Below are 26,179 nucleotides of genomic sequence, written 5' to 3' on the forward strand. Positions count from 1 at the left end.
TGAATATAAAATATGATTATGTGGTCAATGTAACAATAACAAAGAACGATTTTAGCCAGTATTATATTTATAATCAGAACCTGTTATTAAACTTCAGTGTTTTCTTTTACATAAACATCGATTTCACTAATTAGATTCAACTGATCTTTTCCCCAACATATTGATTTCTTTTAATCCCAACAGTTAACAATGATTCTAATGTATCATAATACTTTAGACCTTAATCATATGGTAGGAATTCTTGCCAGTAGCTTTTGTTTGAGTTTTAATTAAGAAGACCTTGTGTCTCTAACCCCAAGTGGGGGGAGGTTTTAATTGCTTTTATGTATATCACACAGACTTCAAAAGAAGTAAAAGATGTTGATAACAGAGAGTACAAAGGAGAGCTTTGAAATGTTTACATTCATGCAAAGTGGTATAATTAAAAAAAACTATGGGTGTTGCTGTATTATAATGTATATACATATTTATAAAACTAGCTGCTGTATGCATTTGTTGTTAGCAAAAAGAGTCCATGGGTTCTGCAATAATTACTCACTATTGATAACAAGACAATCAAGAGACTATGTAAAATGGACTAAACATGCTATTTTGGGGGAATATTAAGTTTCCACCTTAGTAATTTACTATATGATTTAGAGAAGTGACTTTTCTCTTCCGGATATTGAGATCCCTATATGAAAAGTAAGAAGTTGGATTACATAAAACACAAAGCACCTCCAGCTCTAACTTTTGGAGATTCTATGATTCTGAAGTTCTACAATTACACAGACATACACAGAAAATACTGGCAAACATTATTTCATTAAAACTGGAAAAGGAAAAACATCTGTTGTGTCAATCTTTTTTACAAGTCAGTCTCTAGATCAATACAGCATTTGTTTAATTGTTATAGAAATAACAATTTATATTTTTAAAAATCTATAAAATCTGAACATTGATAGTTACTGTTTTGATACCTTTTTCTAAAGAGACAGCAAAAATCCCTAGGTATGTGAACTTTGCTATTAAAAATTTTATCAGAGTTGAAAAGTGGCAGATGATTATTCTCTAAGCATTTCTAGTTTTTTTAAGTTCCACCAGATATAACAATTGCTGTAAATTTGTAAGTAGAAATTCAATAAAAATTCATTCATAAGCAAATATGCAAAGTTTGCAGCCATAGCTCTTGTAAAACCACTCTAGTCCTTCTGTGATTGCCTAAAACAGAAAAAAGTAGTAACTATGAATTGCTATTCAAAAAAAAAAAAAACAGAGTATTCTGTAGAAAAGGCAATGCATGGAATAAGCAATCAAAGTACTTACATATACTTTAGGGCCTTATGATAGAAATGAACAAACTAGGAGAGAGAACTGGATTTTAAGATAGTAACCTGTGTTGCAGAACACTAATTCTATGGGAATGCTGTTAGATCCATCCTGACCCTTTGGTGATAACAGCACTGCTTAAGTTACTTCAAGAATAACCTACACTATTTGATCTTCAAAGATCTATCATGCAGTGAAAAAAACCATGACTTTTGTGTTTCTGTGCACTCCTCCAAAGATTTATGCTTGCAATCAAAACTAAAAATGAAACCAGGCCCTCAGTGGCACTTAGTAGCAGTGTTGTAATAAATTTGCATTTTAATTCAGTATTTGCACCAAGCCCAACCATAATATGCTTGTACTATTTGATGTATGCAGTTCCTAATTTTACTTCTTTTAGTAACAACCCTAATAAAGTAACAGGGAGTAATGCTTCCAGTCTTTAACAGTGAACTATAATGATAGTATTTAGGTTCTATAACCAAACTTTTCAGACATATTAGTTGAGTAACTGTAATAAGTAACAGTTTTCAACAATGCCTTTGAAAAACATTGGGAATCATTTGTAGAATTTTCCATCAAAAAGTATCTGTTTAGTCAATTTTTTTTTCTGTCAGAAGAGACTGTTATTTTTCTAAGCTAAAGAAGAGTATACCTACAAGAACATCTACCTTGATCCCTAAATGTAAATATTGAAATAATTAATCATAAATGACCAAGGAAAGAAAACACTATTTTCCTTATTTGGTTGCTATTACATAATTGTGTTTTTTTTGTTTCTGTTTTTGTTTTTTTTTTCTCTCTCTCTTATCTTCTGTGTGTTTGTCAAACGCAAGCACAGTCTGTGCTAACTCAAACAACCAACATTACTGTGTCCCTGGCACATTGCCCAGGGAGGCACCTTCACACTAAGGAGGAGATGCCAGACACAGCACAGAGGAGCATGTGTGCAAAACAGGCAGGCTGACTAAGATGATCTCAGTCATGAAGGTTAGACCCACTCAGGGAGACAGAGAATGAATCCTCATGCTCTAGACATCATGTAGTATGTCACCATTGCGTTTAGAAATATCTCATAATATGGCATCTTCATTCCTTTAGTACAACTCAAACATAGATACAGATGGGTTATGGGCCCTACCAGTAGTTCTGCCTTACCCTATATCCTTCCACCATATTTCTTCACCCCTGTCTCTCATTCAGGTAAAGATCAAGATAAATACTACTACATGGAGAACTGTATTATCTATATCACTCCTGGTTTGCCATACTGCCTAATTTACATAGAAAAGGGCAAAAGTGGAGTTATTTTAGTTGTTTGTGGGTTGCGGGAGGGAGGAACAGCCCATAATCTATCTTTTTCTTGCTCCCACTGCAGAATTCAAAGTCTTTAAAGAATAACTACTTTGTATTGTATTAAGCAGAGTATTCAGAGACCAAGATTCAAACCCTACCTTCACAACTTTCTGAGCGACCCTGAACAAGATACCTAATTCCCTCAGTCTCATTTTACTCATATGTAAAATCAGTATAATAATATTTTCCACACTGGATTGTTATATGTCTCAAATAAAATAATGTTAGATGTTTACTTTGTAAACAATAAGATGTCTTACAAAAGTTACTTACCAAATTATTTATTGACAGGAAACAGAACATATTTTGAAAGTCAGTCTTCTAATTAAGAAAGTATAATAACTGTAGTATTAATTTGAAAGGAACCTTAGGAGATCATGAAGATAACATTCCACCAGCATGGGGATACCCTGTACAACATCTCTGCTTAAAATTTTCCAGAACCCAATTTTCATTTATTTTATTAATTCATCCTTTAATTCATTGATTCATTCATTCAACAAATATTTATTATTTCTGAATTTTTAATGTTTTTTTTTTTCAAGACAGGGTCTCACTCTGTTACCCAGACTGGAATGCAGTGGTGCAATCACAGTCTCAACCTCCTGGGGTCAAGCGATCTTCCTGCCTTGACCTTCTGAGTAACTGGGACTAAAGGTGCGCCTCACCAGGCCCAACTCATTCAACAAATATTTATTGAACATCTACTTATACTTGAGGCACTCTCTACTAATGCAGTCCAATCTTATCAATGTCACAGCTATAAGTTCTTAATTTCCATTTTTATTAAGAACAAGTTCCCTATTACCTTAACCCCCTAAAACAGCAGAAAACACATATTATCCTCTTCTATCCAATAAAACTTCAAGTCAAATAATATGTATTAGGCCAAACTTCCCTAGGTCTTTAATTACTATTCACACTAAATGTTCAGAACTCTTTAGTATTCTAGTCATTCTGATAAATACTAATGTAACAATAGATCTCTTAAAAATATGAGACCCAGGCCAGGTGCAGTGGCTCATGCCTGTAATTCCAGCACTTTGGGAGGGCGAGGCAGGCGGATCAGCTGAGGTCATGAGTTCAAGTCCAGTCTCACCAACATGGTGAAACCCTGTCTCTACTAAAAATACAAAAACTAGCCAGGCGTGGTGGCACATGCCTGTAATCCCAGCTACTCAGGAGGCTAAGGCAGGAGAATCGCTTGAACCCAGGAGGCAGAGGTTGCAGTGAGCTGAGACTGCACCAATGCACTCCTGCCTAGGCGACAGAACAAGACCCCATCTCAAAAGAAAAAAAAAAAAAAATGAGACCCCGACTGGGACACAACACTTCAGATGCACCCAGGCCAAAGTAAAAGTGTAAACATTTTATTCTGTATTTCATTTAAAGTTTTAATAATAAAGTTATTTTGTAATAATTGTAATAATATTAACTTGGTTTGAATCCTGATTTGAGATGACTACTATTAAATTTATGCCAAGTATAGCATTCTATCCTCAGTACTGCTAGAAAGGAGGCTACATATGAAAAAATGGTAGGGAGTTAAGGAGAGATTTTCTATTTAAGAATATTATGAATGGTGGTTAACAGGGGTAGGAGAGAGAGAGGAATAGGGAGATGTAGGTCAAAGGGTACAAAGTTGCAGGTATGTAGGATGTAGGATGAATAAGTCTATAGCTCTACTCTACAACATAAAAACTAAAGTTGATAATATTGTGCTGCATGCTGTAAATTCGCTAGGAGAGTATATTTTAGGTGCTTTTACCACACACACAGAAGAAGGTAACTATGTGAAGTGATACATATGTTAATTTGCTTGACTAGTAATCATTTCACTGTATGTATGTATATCAAAACTTCATGCTGTCCACCTTACATATAGACAATAAAAAAAAGAATATTAGGCATGACTCAGGTACATACTCATACAAATTTCTATGATTCAGTGTTTCTCAGATTTTAGCAGTCTTCCAACTCCTATCAAGGAGTTTTAGAAACATTGCTTTACGTTAATCAGATATAAAACTTTACGAGAAACCACTGGTTTTTTAAGTAAAATCTAAAAGGGAAAATAATAATCTATTATTTCTTAAATATGTAAAAATATTAAGCTCCCTGAGTTGAAGAATCATTGCCCTTATCCATTCTACTGCCCACACTTGACTCTCCTTCTAGCACCTACCCATCACATAGAATTTTCCAATGGCAGTGATAAAGGCTGAGTTCTCTCCCTTTCCCAGCTTCATTACACTCTAGGACTCTAAGAGATATGTGCAGTTAAGAATGATATATAAACACAGATCAGCTAGAAAATAATATAAATGTTGAATATTTAGAAAATAATGACAGAGTTCTAAAAGCACAAACTTATGGGATGAATAAAGTTATTTCTAGAAATATATTCATAGCCAAAAGTACCATTATCATTAAATAAAAATTTGTTAAGTGAAGTATTCAAGTTAAAAGATACCAAAAAACAAACAAAAGAAAAAGCATAAGAATAACAGGAAAGGAGAGATAATAAGGGTAAAGCAAAATGAATTAATAGGCATATTGAAAAGCATCAGAATTGACAAATCCAAAAACTGGATTATTGGGGGAGGTGGAGCAATAAATAGAAAAACCACTAGCAAGTAAAATTGAAGAACAAAAAAGAGAAAACAAATATGCAAAATTAAATATGGGATCTATAACAGCAAATAAATGGAAGAACTAAAAATAAAATATGTATATGAAGTCAATGAGATTTGAAAATCTCATGAGATATACAATTCTCTAAGAGTTTTCTTCTCTTTAAAAATTATTTAGGAAAACTATTTTATGGCAAAACTGACTTAAAAGAAAAGTAGAAAATGTTAAAAAGAAATCTCCAAAGAAAATTCTAGGCCTAGATGTTTTATGAGAATATTTTTCAGAATTTCAAGGAATAAGTAGTTCATGTTATTTATTCAACATTTTACATAACCAAGAAAAAGAGGAAAAGTTTTTCAATTCAACTATGAACACTGCTACTAAAAAATTAACAAAAGTAATATAAACATGGAAAACTCTAATCAATTTATAATTACAGTTGTAAAAATAACTATAACAACTATAATATGAGCAAATAAAATGATGCAGTACATTTAAACAAGACTATACCAGGACTAATCAGGGTTTATTTCAATGACAAATTTGAAAAACAAAACCTAATAAGATATTCCATGAAATAAAATGCAAGTTATTTTAATAGACCAAACTCCTAGTAGACTAGAACAATATCTTTAAATGAAAAAGGATATTTTAATCAAGTCAATAGAATACTTAATATGAAATATTAAAAACAATTCCATAAATTAAAAATTACACTGAAATATCTGCTATTAATTCTCTATTACTTAATATTATTCTTGGCATTCAAGGCAATGAACGTATGAAGGGTGGGTGGGAGTGGGTAGCAAAGAGACATATAACTACCAAAAAGGAAGAGAAAACATATCTATTGAAATATGACTACACCTAAAAGTTCAATAGAGGCAAGTTACAAAATTAACCAGCAAAATTCAATAGCATCCCTAAATATAACAAAAGGAAAATAGAATGAAAAATATCTCATTCACAAGAGTAAGCAAAAATATTAAATACTAAGAAAACATCAAAGGAAATGTGCAATTGTGCAGAATCTGTATTTTAAAGACAAAATATTATTGAGAGACATAAAATAACTGAATAAATGACTTTGAATGGAGCAATTCAATAGTATAAAGATGTCAGTTCATCCTACCCTTTCATATAAATGTAATATAATCTTTTAAAAAATCACTTTGGAATTTTAATTAACAACTTGATAAAATAAATTAAAGATAAACTTTAAAGAAGTATGGAAGCACCTTAAAGAAAAATTATGAGTGTAGTCTTGCAATACTTACTTTTGAAGGATACTAAAGTTACAGTGATTAATATAGCATAGTACTAATAAAAGTTTAGATGGAAAAATCAATGGAATAGAACCAAAATCTGATAAATGGTTCCAAATATGTAATCAGAGTGTAATAAAAGATGCCATTTCAAGTCAGAGGAGGTAAGATGGATTATTTAATAAACAGTATAGATATTTGGTTAACTGCTTGAGAATAAAATTAAGTTATATTTCTAGTTGAAATTATTCATCAAAACATATTTAAGATGTATTATATAGGTAAGTGTTTAAAAATATAGCCAACTAATTGGATGAAAATATAGCAGAATATTGTTCAATTTCAGGATGAAGAAGCCTTTCTAAACAAACCCCCTATAGAAAAAAAGCATTAAAGAAGGGGTGGAAAGATTGACAGCAAAACCAGAAAATAAAGCAAATGACAAAATGCAACATATATCACAAATAAAGTTTAATACTATTCAAACATATATTAAGAGTTCTTAGAAAACACTGAGAACTGGACAAGTCTTTTAAAGAAAAAATGGGCAACCAACATACATATGCAGTTCACAAAGGAAGAGATATTTAATTGCAAATAAATGTAGATATAACACCTCATTCTCACTAATAGTCAAAAAAACTCATTAAATCAACAATGATATGTTTTTCCCCTATAAAAATGGCAAGAAATTTTTAAATTAATAATACTTGTTATTCAGGGCAAGAGAATAAAAACCTGCAGATATTACTGGTGAGAGCACAAAATACTACACTCTTCCTGAAGGGTAACTGGCAATATGAATCAAAAGTCTTTTTAAAAAGAACAAACTCTTTGGCCCAGGAATTTCACTTTCAAGAATATAACCTAAATAACCACTAATAAGTTGGTAAGTCTTAATAAAAATGTTTTCTGTTTTCAAAATAGGTGCTCTTTAAACCAACAAACAATAAAAACAACTTAAATGTTGAAGAAAAGGCCCAGTTACATTATGAAAACCTCATTTTATGCAATACTTTCTGCCAACAAAAATAATATTTTAGAAGACAACTCAATCTCAGGAAAATTCATAATATATCATTAAGTGGGGAAAATAGATTACAAAAAAATTATAATGGGATGATTCTAATTTTGTGGGGAAAAATTAACATAAGTATGCATAATTTAAAATGGAAAGAATATACAATAAGATACAAGTAGAATTAAAAGATAATTTCACTACCTTTTTGTTTTTTTGTATGTTTCTTACAAATAAATACATATGAATTTTATAATCAGAAAAATATAAGAGCTATCAAAAATACACAATGCTTGAGATATAATATTAAATACTGATAACCCATGATTGTATGTATTCCTCAAAGATATAATTTAGGTCACCTTAAAATTTCAGGAAAATGAGAAGTAATTTAGGTGGATAATAACTGGCCTGGTTTCCACCAGAATAAAAATGTATGTTGAGTTTTGGTAGCAGTTTACTCAAACTATTTCAATACTATTTTAACTGATTTTTTCATTTTTAAATTAATATATTCTTGGTACATTTTCTGTAAAAGATATTAGGATGTATGAAGAGATGATAATGGAGAATAAATAAAGATAAATTTAGTAAGAATCTTATATTTTATGCCCATAAGAAACTCAGAATAACACACAAATGAAAGTTCACATATCACAAAGAATCCAGAAAAAAAGGTTAAAGAATTTGAAAAGGCTAATTTTTCATGTGATTCACTTTTGTGATTTATACATTCCAAGTATCCAAGACTAGCACATTTTTTAAATTTTGAATTCAAAATTAGAATTAAATATAAAGAAAGATGGAAAGTGGGGGAGAAAATATACCCTGAAGTACAAAAACTCCATGTTGAATTATAACATAATAAAATGTTAGTTTTCACATAACTAAGAGAAAGCAGGACCCTCATCATTCATGCTGGAAAAAGCTTGCCTTTGTACAAACCATTTCTGTTCTCACTGTTATAAAAAGGAATGACTTTGGAAAGGGAAGAAAACACAGAATGACGTGCAAAGTAGCAAACACCATGTTATTGCAGCTGGATAGAGAATATGTCACTAATGACTTTCTTTGTATCCATCAATAAGTTGAGTTTCTTTTTTTTTCCAAGACAGCAAATGGCCTTTATGAGTACAAAACAGAAGTAGGGGAACTCAAAATAATATCCAATTTCCACTGGTTTCGATACATAATTAGTTAATGCAATGATTTATTAATTATTTGCTGGAAAAAAAGATGACTTCCTTTTCTCTTCACTTGAATTGAACATGACATGCCTGAAAACTAGGAAATTTTCTGTAGTAAATTCAAAATAACATTCACATTAGATAATTATTATCAAATTTTCATCTTAACTCAGATATTATCCATGACCAATAGGAAGATTCACCTAAAGTTGTTGGATAAATTCAGAAAACTAATGTAACTAAGTACCCAAATTGTTAGTGCAAATCACAGTGATGACTGTCCGTAAGGATTGACAGAGTTAATGCGTGATCATGAATTTCATTCATAATGCAAAAATAATAATAATACAGCACTTCTTCTCCATAAATGAATCAGCAAGAGTTTGGTTAGTAGGCAAAAAGTATAACTCTCAACTGATAAGGTAACTTACTATCTGAATGGATTGGGATAGTCCACTTCTTAACATGTCTAAAAATAATAATATCAATCACATATATTCAAAAGTAAAGATGTTTATTCTCATCTGAGTCAGAGACCACAAAATGCTAAACCTGATGAAATTTGAGCTTTATCAACATAGGATCGTCTGTGTATATTAATAATAACCACCAAACTTAAACTCATGAGTACTTTCTTAAGTGCCAGGTACTGTTCTAAGAACTATACATGTATTAACTTCTTAATGAGCCTATGAAGGAAATACTTGTATTATCCTCATTTTAGAGATGAGGATTATAAAACACAAAACAGGCCCGGTGCCGTGACTCACACCTGTAATCCTAGCAATTTGGGAGGCCAAGACAGGCAGATCACGAGGTCAAGAGATCAAGAACATCCTGGTCAGCCTGGTGAAACCCCTCTCTACTAAAAATACAAAAATTAACTGGGCGTGGTGGTGCACGCCTATAGTCCCAGCTACTCAGGGGGCTGAAGCAGGAGAATCACTTGAACCTGGGAGGCAGAGGTTGCAGTGAGCTGAGATCACGCCACTGCACTCCAGCCTGGCAACAGAGTGAGACTGCATCTCAAAAAACAAAAAGAAAAGAAAGAAAAAGAAAAAAAGAAAACTTCAGTGGCTTGTCCAAAGTTACTCTGTCCAGTGACAGAGCCAGGTTTTGAACCAAGGTAAACAGGCTTCAGAATCCCCCAATAAACCATTATGTACAGCACATTCTAGAAACATTTTTAAAGCTGCTACAGGCAACCCATTTTGATTAGAAGAAATTCAAAATAATTTGGATTCATAAATTAAGCTATTATTATAATTTTAAGAGGGAAAACTAAGACTATCTTTAGCTTAATTTGCTCATCTTTTAACATAAGGTTTTTATACTTTTTTGTGAAGTAAATTAATGAGGCAGCATATCCTATAAGTTATATGTTTATAGACTAATACAAAAAGTGGGGAAATTTTTCAGTTTGTAAACATTGCAAGGAATAAAAGCTCAGAAACCTATAATATTCACCCTCTCATGTACAATCAAATGTTAGATGTAAGATTTACTGTTACAGTACAGAAGATCAGCAAATACATTGTTATACAAAATAACATCACTGCACTGACATGTTCGATATATTTTATGTTGTACCTTTAATTTCTCCAAGAAGTTCACTGGTATTTAGTCTTTCCATTTTTTCCTTCCAATCTTTTGAAAGTAGTTTTTCCATGCAGGAGGAATCTATTAAAATACAAAAGTAAGTATTAAAAATATATATTTATTACAAATTTAGAAAGTTTATGGGGAAATTCTCATTTAAGAATGCATAAAGCTGTTTTTGTTGCTGCAGCTTGAACCCCAGGATATAGAAAATTACATTATTCTATAATGTGTATTATAAAATACCACCACAAAGTTTATTTTTACCAGATAATTATTTAAACTATCATCTAAGAGAGAAAAGATAATGCTCAACAATCTGTTTTAGTATTATAATTCTATTAATATTCAATCAGCATTTGTCATTTCTTAGACTGATAGTACAGAAAAGAGGGCTCTTTCCTATTAGTTTAACATTAGATACTCCTTTTAATCCAGGCAATATTTTTTAAGTCCAAGCAAAATGTATGTGCTGTGCAAGAAAAAATAACAGATAATCAGGAGAGAAGAGCCCAGTCAATCTGTAACCACTTAGTTCTTAAAAAAGAAATCTAACTTTTATAAAATATCCAATTAGAGCAAAACAAGAAGAAAATGAAATTAAGATGTTCTCTGACCCCTAGTAATAAAACTGCTAAACCTTTTCTCTTATGTAAAAACTGATACATATTTTTATTAAATAAATACCTATATAAATGCCATTTATTATTTGCCCCACTGTATTTCTAAATAGCATACTAAAATACAGGGAGTAATTACACTTGTTTTTATCAAGATTCATAAAGACTACAGAAATCCAAACTTTAGAATGTCCTGATAATTACCAAATTTTTCTCAATGAGTTATTTCTGCTCTCTATGCAAATGGATTTGCAACTGGCGCTACTGCTTACAACTATTTATTTGTATCTTTTAAGCCTCAAATCTTAACAAATAGGTCAGGTTTCCAAAAGGGAATGCAGATTTAAATACTAAATCCTTAGTGCAAAGCATACTCCCATAAAACTTTAACATTCCAAGTGTCAAAATTCTGATAACTTCCTTTTAAAATTATATTTAAAACAGTTACTCCAATTCTAAATGCCTTTTCTCTCTCGTATCAGCACCTATCTCTTTAGTATTTTCCCTTTCATTTTTTATTTTCTCCAGCTTCTAAATCCTCCTTGAATTTTTCAGAATGACAGTAAGGTCAAGATGGATCTAAAGGGCTTTAGAAGCTAGATAAGCTTCAGAAAAAGACCGTGAGCCCTGGCTAAGAGATGAGAAGACCACTGCATGGTTAGAAAGTATTGGTGAAAAAACAATTAACATTTGTCTGTGACACTATCAATCAATCAAGGAAGGGATAGAATCCAGATCAGCGTGTTGTAAAAACGGCTGATGAAGAACAACCATCCGAACTGGCTATCACAGAGCTGAAGTTCTTTCTAAATAGAAGTCAGCTTGATTTTATTAAATGAAAGCTCCTTGCCCATTCCCTTACTTCTTCCCTCCCGTTTTCCTTCCTTCCTACCTTCCATCTTTCTTTATTCCATTATTTCCTATTATTTTCTCAGTCTTCAACAAATGATCTACTACTGTGCTTCAAAACTGGATTTTGAGTGATGTTCCAATGGAGCCTACATGCAGATGCATATGTTCGGGTTGCATTTAATTGCTTAAATAGCCTCTTACTATTTTTTATTCAAATTCAGAAATGAGATATATATTTTGTTCTATACTTATTTTGTTTTTATGCTAAAGTCATAAAAATGATAATACTAAGTTAAGAGTTAGGAAGCAATTCTTCAAATCCATGCCTGTCACAGATTGCTTTTTCTCAAATCAGGTTTGAATTTCTGAAAGAGATTGATATAACATTAGAGTATGGATAAGAATAGTCAACAAAAAGTTTTTATTTTAATATCCTACCCAATTCTGGTTTTTTAGCCTTTCATATGTTATATCAGTGCACTAAGCTAATAATTACTGATACAATTACAAAAGCATAAGTTTTTTAGCTAAAGTTTGAGTTGGGAGCATATAGTATAGTAGTCAAAGATAAAAGCCCAATTTATTTGTAATAATAACAAATTCAGAGCAAGTCCATATACTAGGATTAAATGCATGTTAGGATGTAAAACAGGCTAAAATATGTCTCTCATTTCTATAAATAGACCTGAAATCTTTTAGAGCTCCAAGAAAAGAATGCTAAAACTTCATGGGAGAAAAAGAGAGCTATATGAACAACAGGAATACACACTTCAAATATAAATCAAACCATGTGGACACAGCTTTATACAAAAGCTACTCATTAATAAAATGGCTAATAACTTCAAAGCGTTTTGCATTCCTATTAGAAAATTAATCCTTACTGCAATGCTCAGTTAATCTAGCTATATGAGGTCCCATTTCAGTAGAAGAAATTGAGGGAAAAAACAAAGCAGCCTTTGCATATCTACATTTTCAGCCATGAAAATATTTAATAGCAACCACTGATTGCCTTTATCTATAGGACAATGAAAGTTAGTACATACAAGTTTATCAATGTTTAATCTCAGGACTAGGAGATTCCAGGAAGACTCGAACCTGTAAGAAAGTCTCTTGACAAATGACTGCTTTCTACCCCATTATCTGACTGCCAAACCTCTAGAGGCATACCACAATTGGTGCTAAGCATTCTCCATGTAATAATATAAAGTAAGTAGGATGAGATTTTTTCTCAGAAGTGAATTGTTACTAAGCACTCTATAAGCAGAAGACACTACTGCTATCACCAAAAGATTCCTGATTTGAAATGAGAAAATATGTAATTGATACAAAGTTACAAATAAAATTTATGTTTTCAAATTTCTATCTCAAAACAATATCCAGGTATGGGTACAAATTAAAAGTAAGGATCCATTCCCTTTGTGCCACATTCCTCAACTACATTAATGGGACATTAGTATTACAGAGGCAATTGATCAGATCAGACTTTGACCTATTCTGATCAAGCATAAATGCAAAAATCAAAGTGGTAAAAATAAGTAAAGAAGGCCTGTTTGCATTATGTACATGGAAAGAATAAGATCACACTGAGTGGCTTTAACACAGTAATCATGTAAGATTCCAAATGGAAAAAAAGGACTTAACAGCCCCAAGACACTCTTGGATTATTTTATAAACATAAATATATTTTACAAATTAATTTGAAAACAATTAACTAATTAGTTACAATGCTGCCACCATCCTCAAAACAATTAAACAATATGCAGTAAATTTATTATCTGACTTTGACTTTTCCAAGTTTAATGTCTTTAAGTTGTCATCATCTGAAAAACAGGAGAGAAAATATATGCTTTTTGGAAATGGGAATAAAGAATCACAACATTAGAGCATGAAAAATGTCACCATAATATGTACATATTTTTAAAAAATGAATGTAAGTCATAATGCTAAAGTAGCATTATGCTAAAGTCGTATTGAAATAGAAAATGCCAAAATTAATTCCTCTTACTTTGAAAGAATCTGTTTCCATTAACCAATATTTATTCAATGAAATGCAGGACTTTATCTTCTCTAATTTTTATAAATAATAATGATTAAAAGAGTACTATCAAAAATCGCGAGCTGGACTTCAGTTCTCACCTATAATTTAAGCAAGGATGTAAACGTTTTGATGTATTATAAATTATCAGTTGCATTGTTTCTGGTTTTTTCTTTCCCTTTTCAAATTAAAGCTTTTCTCTTTCAAGAAATTTGAGAGAAAAGGAAGATAGAATTCAGAACTATTTTGTTTTTAAAATATCATGCATAATAAATTACAAAGCAATGTTTCTGCTTCCTAAGTACTTAGGTTTCAGGCCAGGTAAGTCAAGAATGCTTTATCACAGCTGAGTAATGTTTTTGCTAATTAACTTAGTAATTAATTTTATGATGTAAGAAAAATGAAAAGAAAGAGTATGTGAGATATTGATTTCCTAATCTGTATGATGATATTTTGGGAACAATTTTAAATTACTTCTAGTCAGACAAATCTGCAGCAGTATTAACTCCCACACTGTACAAAATAAAGGTATTTCAGATAGATCAAAAATAAATAAATAAATTGTCATTAAACTTACAGCATGGGGAAGAGGAAGAGATAATGTGAGAAATCTTTATTGCACTTTACAACAATCTACCTATAAGCAAACACTTATTTTCCCTTTACCCCGTGATATTTAAACTTAGAAATGCTAAAACACTAGAAACAACATAAAAAATATCTTCAAAATATTTTAGTGAGGCGAACAATTACTGCTGGCTCTATGTGCAGATTTTCTGTTGCTTATTAACACTTTGAGAAAATAGTAAAGCAATTCCTTTTATTTTTACCATAGGAATCATAAATTTCAAATGTAATAAATTTTTCTATTTACCCAAGAACAATGATAACTTATCAAAAGTATCCATGACCTTGGTTTACAATTAAATCCAGCAAAATATATTTATATCCCCACTGATTATCCATCCCACATTTTTCATTAGGAAACACAGAGTTGCACATGCCAGTTACTGTACATTTTTCCACAGTGGCAAGTGCTCCACAATACAGTGGGATAAAATTGGAACTTGGAGAGCTTGAAGAGCACTCTTAAATTTTAATTAAAACCCTCCAAGCTCACTAAAAATAATTAGACACTAAAATGTGCCAGTTTTATTTTGAAGTCACTATAACGTACAAAGCACACTCCCTGACGACTGCTCATGCTCTTCTCTCTCTCTCCCCCTCTCCCTCTCTCTCCAATGAAACAACTGATTTTCCAAATAAGAACAAGGGAGTATAAATAGAGGCTGTTTTCAGGCCTGCTCTTCACGCTGGGAAGCTGACAGAAAGACAGCGGAGTGGGTTTTTCAGACTACACCAAATAAACCTAGAATAACTTCCCTAACCAAGAGTACGAATCACTAACAAACTCTAGATAAAATCCAGTCTGCAAGTAACACCATGAGTTATATTACTGATCTTTTTTGATCCAAAAGTCAAACCTTTAACCTCTTAAATGTTTTTGCTATCTTAAAATATCTCATACAATACTATATTCCGTCCTATTTTTAGCCAAGCAGCAAGAGAAAGCATGCCTTTCCCATACAGCAGGGCAATGATATAAACATCAACACAGATGCTCTGCCAGGAGGAGCTGGACTTCTCAAGCACTTGATCATTAAGGAATGCACCAACTGTTTTGGATAATCTCGTGCCAGCTCCCCTTTTGCTCCACACTCCCCTCTGGGAGTGGCCAATCTTGTCCTGGTCCTAATTTTTCATTTTACTCCTCCATAACACCCCTCCCCCATTACCAAAAAGATGAGAAATGGCATTTATGCCTAGCAATGAAAAAGCAGGCTCACTTCCCCAAACAGACCAAAACTTTAAAACAATTAACCCTCCCCTCTTCTTTCAGATAAATTACTAAGTATAAAATGCAATCTGTTTCCTTTGTTTACTCAATATGAACAATTTGTAAATGACTCAAGGATAAAATTCAGAAAATGTTGTGCTAAATTAGAACCATTATAAACATGCTAATGACTCAATGCTTGAGTAAAACATGCATGATCGGTGTGAAAAAATAGATTTAGTTCCTGTGAAATTCTGTTGTGCTGCCTTAAAACGATTTGGTCATTAAATCAGATATATTCCTTCCAGGAAAAATGTTAATTCCAACACCACTTTACTAGATAATATAGTGTGTGTGTGTGTGTGTGTGTGTGTGAGTGTGGCAGTGTAAGCTATTGGAAATGTAATTAGAACCGTTAGATGCAAGATTTTGGAATGCTCATAAGGAAGAAAAAGCTCCATACCACATTTGAAACCTGCACATACACATACAGACATCATCAAAATCGGTACAATATTCTCTCTATACACAATTTTTATCTGCCAAATTCTTAGATATTTTTGTCATAGGCATTCCTTAAAACCAGTACTTAACATACATCAATGAAAGTCACATTGTTCTATAGGTGCAGGTAAGAGTTATCTCTTTTATCTGCTTTCCAAGGCTGCCTAACACCTATAACAATAACAGGAATTGTTCAAAAGAAACTTCTGAAATTTCCTTCAAAGCACAACTGTTATCAATGCCAATCTAGAGAAAGAGGGAAACATACAGCAGATGATTCAGAAACCTATGGCCTGCTGCTATAACTAAAAAAGACTTCAATGATCATAAAGACCAATACCCTCATTTCAGAAATGAGAAAACAGAGTCAAGATAAGGAAGTCACCTGTCTTGCCAATGTCAAAATGTTGGTGACAGAGCCCTAACTTCAGTGCAGTGCTTGTTTTGCTGACATGACTATTTAAATCATTATTTGAACATAGGTTTGATTGTCCCCACAATGTAGTATCCAAAAGTGAAAAATAAAAAAATTTCTAATTATTTGCTTCAGATATGAAGTAAGACACTCTAATTCTTTGGAGAGGGGTGCAAAAAATCCTGCATATTGCAATGAAAACCAATAGTGGTCAACTGCCAGTTCTCCTATGCACACTCACTTATGCTGGTTTTCCTTTCCTCCACAATTCTTTTTCCATAATGCTTTATTTTGTTTGAATTAAAAGCTCTCCTTTTCTGAATACCATCCACTAATGAATAGGTAACAGTTTCCTAAAATTACTGTTGAACTCATAAGGTAATTCCTTCCAAGGTAAGTTTTATTTTCATCTATCAGAAGTACATGTGCAGGCTGAAGCCTTGGTTTTTCACTGTATCTTATTGCCCAGGAGGCCTTCAGATGTGCCACAATTTTAATGGAATAAAAACATTCCATTAGAAACTATGGCTGTCCATGTTGCTAAAATATTACTCATCGTGACATCTTCTCTATCCCCTATTTTCTGCTCCTGCTTTTTGGGTTCTACAACTATTTGTTTTTACTTTTTAAAATACATACTTCACTTTTTTAAAACTGTATTCTAATTTCTGTGGAGATAATAATTTCTGTGTCCAGTGTGTTCTATATTCTTTATTTTGGTTTCTTTGGGAAAATATTTCTGACTGCTGTTGTCTTGATGAGAGTGGTCAATCATAGTTCTGTGTTGCTTGCCTTCTACTGCTCCCCCTTGCCACACAAAGAGAAATTCAATCCAATCAGAATTACTTGCTGGAACTATCTAAAGGCTCTCTCCTGCTCAGGTTGGAAGCTATATGCATGTGGACAGTCATGACCATCCCACCTGGCACATAGATAGAGCCTGCCTGCAATAAGAGTCAATGAAGCCAAAAATACAAAGAAAAGCAGAAGGAGCAGCAATAAGAATGGATACAGAAAAAAATCTTTACCTCATGTTAGCATACTTACATCCCAAAATAGATAAAACAGAATTTTATTCTGGGCTTTTGGTAATGTAAGCCAATACATTCCTATTAATTTGAGTTGGGCTTCTGCAAGTTGCAACTTAAAAAAATCTAAACATTATGAAAACCATAACCAAAAGTGTCATACATACACGAATGTGCTATATTCTAAATTTTAACCATCTGGAAACCACCAAAGAGTTAACTTGTACTACCACATTAAAATATTTATTATGTATACAGTCATGAGCTGCATAAAGACAAACTCCACATACAATGGTAGTCTTGCATAAGAGTATAATGTCATATATTTACTGTAACTTTTCTATGTTTAGATCCACAATTATTTATCATTGTATTACAACTGCCTAGAGTGTTTAGTACAGTAACATGCTGCACAGGTTTGTAGCCTAAGATCAATAGGTTATACTATATAGCCTAGGTGTGTACTAGGCCATACCATGTAGGTTTGTGTAAGTACCCTCTATGATGTTTGCATGACAATGAAATTGCCTAAGGATGCATTTCTCTGAATGTATCCTCATTGTCAAGCGACATGTGACTGTACTTTGAAATAAACTTCTTGCTTCATTGAAAGATATACAAAGACCTTAAGGTAAATGTTTAAAGCATTGCTACTTACAATAACTTGTCTATATAAATTAGGACTTTCTCAACATGATGCAACTAAAAGAAAACACACCAGAAATTAAGTGAAAACTGAGGCTCATTAAAAAAAAAACAAAAAAAAAAACCTTTCCTCTGAGATCAGCAGTCCCTAATTTCAAAGTTACGTGTTCAAAACAGCTTCACTGTTCTGATTAATTGACTTTATAGTTAATGTCATAATATTAAATTATAAAATGTTTTTACTGATAAAATATCCATTTTTATCTATTTTACTTTATATATTGGCAATCCACAAAAGATCAATTTAAAACAAGGTTATAGTCCTCAATTTGGTTTTAAGGACCCTTTATAGTTTGACCCTGGTGATTAAGTTCCTATTATTCTATTTACTTGAAACTCTTCTTTTTGTCCAAATGAGTACACCAAGCATGCCTATCTCCACTGTACATACCTGTGCTTTTTCACTTGCCCTCTTTGATCACCACATCCTCCTGACCTGAATGTCTCCCCGCTTTTTGACTTACGAAAAACCCTCCTATTCTACTGTGCCTACATCAAATGCCAATTATGCCTTGATTCATCACTTCAAACATAAATTCTCGTCCCCTCAAGGAAAATAATTAACACTTGCTGAGCACATATCTGTCAGGCACTGTATTTTTTATATTCTTCTCATGTATTAATCAACTAATTTAACTCCAAATTTCATGACTCCTTTTACATCTACCACCGCTAGTACTTATCAATTTTTACCACCATCTGATTAATTATGTGATCAAGTTTATACCACAATATGATAACTACATATTAAGTTTCTTGATGGTCAGGGAATGTTTCTGATACCACTTTGTGTTTTTCCATAATGCTTAACCCAGAGCTCTGCACATAATAAGTGCTAAAACTAATTCCTTGATATACATAAAAAGATCAAGACTATTGTGTGTCAAGCAGCTATAAAACTAGTTTTTTAAATTAACTATATTCATATATAATTTACATATAATAAAATGCACCCATTTAAAATATAAATTTAATAAGTTTTGACAAATTATATACTCATGTAGCTCCACCCCTCCGAAAGAAGATACAGAACATTTCTAAAAAGTTATCTTATGCTCCCTTTCCAGGCAATCATCCATGCTCCTGGACTCAGGCAACCACTGATATGATTTCTATCACTATAAAACAATTTTGCCTATTCTTGAATTTCATAAAAATGAAAGTATACAATATATTCTTTTTTGGATATGGATTCATTCACTCAGCATAAAGTTCTTGAGATTCATTCCTGTTGTAGCATGAATTAGTAGTCTGGTCCTTTTTATTAATTTCCATTTTATGAACACACCACATAATGTGTGTATAATGTGTATCTATTCATCTGTCTATGGACATGTGGGTTGTTTTCAGTTTAGATGTATTAGAAATAAAACTAACATACAAATTCATTCACAAGTCTTTTTATGAATATATATCTATTTTTCCCCCTTAAAAATTGAATTTCCTGTAAAATTGGGTAGCTATGTGCCTGACTTTATTTTTATAAACTGCAAAAAGGTTTTCCAAAGTGGTTGCACCATTTTATACTTCTACCAACAATGTATGAGTGTTCTAGTTGTTTCATATCCTCAACAATATGTCTTAGTGTCAGCACTTTAATTTTGTCACCCAGAGGATAAGAAGTGGTATTTAAACGTAGTTTTATTTATATTTCCTTAATGACTAAGATATTGAGCATATTTTCATATGCTTTTTGACCTTTCATATATATTTTGCCCATTTTTACACTGGGTTGTGAAGTCCTCTCTCAAATATATGTAATGTAAACATTTTTACCTAGTCTACAGCATGCCTTTTTGTTTTCACAAGGTGTCTTTTGAGGAGCTAGAGTTTTCACTTTAATGTGATTTGATTATCAATTTTTTAATGACTAGTATTTTCTGGATTCTCTCTATGAAATTTTTGTCTTTTCAATATCACAAAGATTTTTTTCCTATGTTTTCTTCTAGAAACTTTAGAGTTTAGTTTTATATTTAGGTCTGTGATCAATTTTAATTTATTTTGTATGTATGGCATGAGGTAAAAGATAAAGTCAGTTTTCTTTCATATAAATATCCAGTTGTTCCAGCAACATTTGTCAAAAAGATTATCTTTTTCCCAATGAGTTATCTTGTCTTAACTGTTGAAAATCAAATGACTGTGTATAGAGTGTGTATGTGTGTGTTTGTGTGTGTGTGTTTGTAGATCTATTTCTTAATTCTCTTTTCTGTTCTATTAATCAATTCATTATCCTCACTATAATACCAAACTGTCTTCATTGTTGCAGCCTTATAATAAGTTTTGAAATCACGTGGAATAAGAATTTGTTCTTCTATTTCAAATTTGTTTTGGCTACGCTAGGTCCTTTGCATTTTCAGATAAATTTTAGAATTGGTTTGCCTACCAAAAAAGAAAAGACTTTCTGGAATTCTGATTGAATTTGTCTTGAATTTACAGGCAATTTTTAAGACTATATTTAATATTAGCATTTAAAGATATAAATTTCCTTCTAAGTATTACTTTAGCTGCATCCCACACATTTTGTTAGGTTGGGTTTTCATTATCATTTAGTTTAAAATACTTTACAATTTTCCTTGTTCTTTCTTCTTTGGTAAATGGTTTATTTAGAAATATGTGGTTTAATTGCCAAATAATTTGAATTTAAAAATGTTTCATTTTGTTATTGATTTGTACTTCATTTCCATGTCAGGAAATATACCCATTATAGTTTCAATCATTTTACATTTGAAATTTGTTTTATAGTCCAGCATATGCCTTATCTTGGGGATGTTCCTTATTCCCTTGAAAATAATAATTATCCAGATGTTTTTTAGTGTAGTGTTCTAGCAACATCAATTAGGTTAAGTTGATAATTTTGTTCAGGTCTTCTACAGTCTTACAGATTTTTCTGTCTACTTGTTTTATCATATTCTAAAAGAGGTATGTTAAAATCACCAAGAATAATTAGACTGTGGCTGTGTCTTTTTCTTCTTTTAGTTCTGTCATTATTTTGCTTCATGTATTTTAAAGCTCTGTTATTATTAATACATGTATATATGCAGAAATATTATGTCTTCTTGGTTAATTGAACCTTTAATCATTATGACACATCCTTCTTTATCTCTGATAATATTCCTTCTCCTGGAGTCTACTTTTATATTAATATAGCCTTTTAAGCCTTCTTATCATTAGTGTTTTCATGGTACATCTTCAAAAAACTTTTAACATATTTACATCTTTATATTTATTATGTCTCTTATAGTTAGCATATTAATTGGGTCTTGTTTTTTGTTAATCCAATCTGATAATCTCTGCCTTTTAAAAATTAGTATAATTAGTCCATTTAGATTTAATGTAATAACTGTTAAGTCTACCATCTTCCTATTTTTAATTTGTCCTTCGTTCCTTTGTTCCTCTTTTCTTGGCTTTTTAATTATTATTTTTTTTAGAATACTTATCTCCTCTGTTGGTTTATTAACTATACCTCTTTATTTCATTATTTAAATGATTGATCCAGGGTTTATTATATGCATCTTTAACTTACAACAGTCTACCTTCAATAATATACCATTTCAAATACAATGTAAGGAACTTTAAAACACCTTTATTTTGTATTATTGCTGTCATAGGTATTAGTTCCATATGCTTTAAACCTCATTATACATGGTTATTGTTTATTCTATAGAATCAATCACATTTTAAGTAAATTAATCATTAGAAATTAAATGTCATATATTTGCCTCCAGAGTAACCATTTACAGTAAACTTCATTACTTTTTAAAATCTAAGTTTCCATCTGGTATTATTTTCTTCAGCCTGAAGAAGTTTTTTAAAATTTTTAAAATTAAAATCTGCTAGCAATAAATTGTCTGAACTTTTATTTTTCTTTAATGTCTTTATTTCACCTTCAGATGTGAATATTTTTTCTAATTATAAAATTGTAGGTTGCAATTTTTTTAGGACCTCAAAGTATGTCATTGTGATATCTAACTGAATTGTTTCTGATGTGAGGAATCATTTCTATCTTTGCTCCGCTGTATATAACATATCTTTGGCTACTTCTAAGACTCTCTTTCATTTGTTTCCAGCCATTTGATTTTGATGTGCTTTGGTATACATTCTTCCCTGTGTTTATACTTCTTGGATCTAAGGGATTATATTTTTTAACAAATTTATTTATTTTTAATTTTTCATTATTATGGGCACATAATAGTTGTATATATTTACAGGTACATGTGATGTTTTGATACAAGCATGCCATGTGTAAATATCAAATCAAGGTAACTTGGGTATCCATCACCTTAAGTATTTGCCATTTCTTTGTGTTAGAAACATTCCAATTCTATTCTTCTAGTTATTTTTAAATACATAGCAAATTATCATTAACTATAGAAACCCTCCTGTGATACCAAATACTAGCTCTTTTTCATTATATATATTTTTGTACCCATCAACTATCCCCATTTTATCCCCTGCTCCCCATTATACTTCCCAGCTACCAGTAATCATCATTCTACTATCTATGTCCGTGAGTTCATTTGTTATTTAAGCTGTCACATATGAGTGAGAATATGTCACAAATATCTTTCTGTGACTGGCTTATTTTTCTTAACGTAATATCCTTTTGTTGAATCCATGTTGTTGTAAACAACAAGATTTTATTCCTTTTTATTGCTGAATAATATTTATTGTGTATATGTGCCATGTACCACATTTTATATCCATTCATCTGTTGATAGACACTTAGGTTGACTCCGTATTTGGCTATTGTGAGTAGTGCTGCAATAAATATGGAAATGCAGACATCTCAGTATACTGATTTCCTTTCTGTATTAGTCCATTCTCATGCTGCTATAAAGAACTGCCCGAGACTGGGTAATTTATAAAGAAAACAGCTTTAATTGACTCACAGTTCTGCAGGGCTGGGGAGGCCTCAGGAAATTTACAATCATGGCAGAAGGGAAAGCAAACATGTCCATCTTCACATGGTGATAGGAAGGAGAAGAATGAGAACTGAGTAAAGTGGGAAGCCCCTTATAAAACCATCAGATCTTACGAGAACTTACTGTCACAAGAATAGCATGGGGTAAACCACCTACAATTACCTCCCACCAGGTCCCTTCCATGACACATGGGGACTATAAGAACTACAATTCAAGATGAGATTTGGGTGGGGAAACAGCCAAACCATATCATTTTGCCCCTGGTCCCTCCCAAATTTCATGTTCTCACATTTCAAAACACAATAATGCCCTTCCCACAGTCCCCAAAGTCTTAACTCATTTCAGCATTAACTCAAAAGTCTAAGTCCAAAATCTCATCTGAGACAAGGAAAGACCCTTCTGCCTATGAGCCTGTAAAATCAAAAGCAAGTTAGTTACTTCCTAGATAAAATAGGGGTACAGGCATTGGGTAAATACACCCATTCCAAATGGGAGAAATTGGCAAAAACAAAGGGGTTACAGGCCCCACGCAAGTCTGAAATCCAATAAGGCAGTCATTAAACCTTAAAGTTCCAAAATGACCTCCTTTGACTCCATGTCTCACATCCAGGTCATGCAGATACAAAAGGTGGGCTTCCATGGCCTTGGACAACTCTGCCTCTGTGGCTTTGCAAGGTAAAGCCCAACCCCTGGCTGCTTTCAGTGGCTGGCATTGAGTGTCTGTGGCTTTACCAGGCACACAGTGCAAGCTGTCGGTGGATCTACCATTTTGGGGTCTGGAGAATGGTGGCCCTCTTCTCACAGCTCTACTAGGCAGTGCCCCAGTGGGGACTCTGTGTAGGGGTTCCAATCCCACATTTTCTTTCCACACTGCCCTATCAGAGGTTCTCCATGACAGCTCCACCTCTGCAGCAAACTTCTACCTGGACATCCTGGTGTTTCCATACATCCTCTGAAATCTAGGCAAAGGTTCCAAAACCTCAATTCTTGACTACCGTGCACCCTCAGATCCTACACCATGTGAAAGCTGCCAAGGCTTGGGCCTTGCACCCTCTGAAGCAACAGCCTGAGCTGTACTTTTGCCCCTTGTAGCCACAGCTGGAGCTGAAGCAGCTGGAATGCAAGGCATCATATCCCAAAGCTACACAGTGCAGGGGGGCCTTGGGCCTGGCCCACAAAACCATTTTTCCCTCCTAGGCCTTTTGGCCTGTGATGGGAGGGGCTGCTGTGAAGGTCTCTGACATGCTCTGGAGACATTTTCCCCATTGTCTTAGTGACTAACACTTGGCTCCAGCTGGGCACGGTGGCTCATGCCTGTAATCCCAGCACTTTGGGAGCCCAAGGAAGGCAGATTATGAGGTCAGGAGATTGAGACAATCCCGGCTAACACGGTGAAACCCCATCTCTACTAAAAATACAAAAAGAAAATTAGCTGGGCATGGTGGCACATGCCTGTAGTCCCAGCTACTCGGGAAGCTGAGGCAGGAAAATCACTTGAACCCAGGAGGCAGAGGTTGCAGTGAGCCAAGATCGCACCACTGCACTCCAGCCTCGGCAACAGAGGCTCTGTCTCAAAAAAAAAAAAAGAAAAAGAAAAAGAAAAAGAAAAAAAAATTGGCTCCTTGTTACTTATGCAAATTTCTGCAGCAGGCTTGAATTTCTCCCCAGAAAATGGGTTTTTGTTTTCTATCACATCGTTAGGCTGCAAATTTTCCAAACTTTTATGCTCTGCCTCTTCTTGAACACTTGGCCGCTTAGAAATTTCTTCTGCCAGATATCTTAAAGCATCATTCTCAAGTTGAAAGTTCCACAAATCTCTAGGGCAGGGACAAAGTGCTGCCAGTCTCTTTGTAATGCAAAACAAGAGTCACCTTTGCTCCAGTTCCCAACAAGTTCCTTATCTCCATCTGAGCCCACTTCAGCCTGGACTTCATTGTCCATATCACTATCAGAATTTTGGTCAAAGCCATTCAACAAGTCTCTAGGAAGTTCCAAACTTTTCCACATCTTCCTATCTTCTTCTGAGCACTCCAAACTGTTCCAACCTCTGCCTGTTATCCAGTTCCAAAGTCACTTCCACATTTTTGGGTATCTTTGTAGCAGCACAAAATTCTACCAGTACCAATTTATCTGACATGTACCAATAATAAATTTACCAAATTATACCAAAAATAAATTTATCAGACCCAGTACCAGGGTCTGATAAATGCCACCAGGTAGAAAGCCAAGGTAATCTCATGGCTTACTTTATTTTCCTTCTCTCATATATTGCAGTCTAGTGCTAACTATTGTCTAATTTCTTAAAACAGTCATTTCATACAGTTGATCAAGAGTTCTCATTGTTTATATTAGGAGGTTAATTCCAGTACCAGTTACTTCTTTATGGCCAGAAGCAGAAGTAGAATATTACTTTTTAAAAGGCTGTTGTCTCAGAAAATGATTCTCTACCATTTACTTTTTTAAAAGACAGTTTAGGGGTTTCCCCACTAAGTTTCTATTAATATTTTGGCTTTCATTTAGAGGCAGAGGGGAAGCCAATCTTTATAAAGCCGGAGTCCCCAACCCCTGGGCCATAGACTGGTACCAGCCTTACTGGTACCAGCATTACCACCTGAGCTCTGCCTCCTGTGAGATCAGCAGTGGCGTTTGATTCTCATAGGACTGAGAACCTTATTGTGAACGGCACATGCAAGAGATCTATACTGTGCTCTCCTTATGATAAAGAATTTTGAGTGCCATTAAATTTTATAAAACATAATTGCAAGCCATGGCCTTGCCTTTTTTAGAATAATAGAATATCAAGGCTAAAAGAGCTTCTGGAGATTTAACAGAACGAAAATAGGAAACCATAAGCTTAAAACCTAGCATTAGAAATTATATCACATATAGATGGA

General features: G+C 33.0%; 1 protein-coding gene across 28 annotated transcripts in view; it reads right to left on the minus strand.

The window, feature by feature from the left end:
• The window catches only part of SOX6 (SRY-box transcription factor 6), a 769,230-nt gene that overhangs the window by 256,066 nt on the left and 486,985 nt on the right, over positions 1–26,179 (minus strand). For 27 of the 28 annotated variants that reach the window (XM_057299104.2, XM_057299106.2, XM_055094176.2 and 24 more), the window contains one exon: positions 10,359–10,448. In XM_057299104.2, the coding sequence (XP_057155087.1) occupies positions 10,359–10,448 (90 nt within the window). Of the gene's footprint in view, positions 1–10,358; positions 10,449–23,252; positions 25,382–26,179 lie in introns of those variants that run through there. The other variant, XM_055094177.2, reaches the window with a different exon arrangement.

Source organism: Pan paniscus, chromosome 9, assembly GCF_029289425.2.
Source record: "Pan paniscus chromosome 9, NHGRI_mPanPan1-v2.0_pri, whole genome shotgun sequence".
Taxonomy (NCBI): Eukaryota; Metazoa; Chordata; class Mammalia; order Primates; family Hominidae; genus Pan; species Pan paniscus.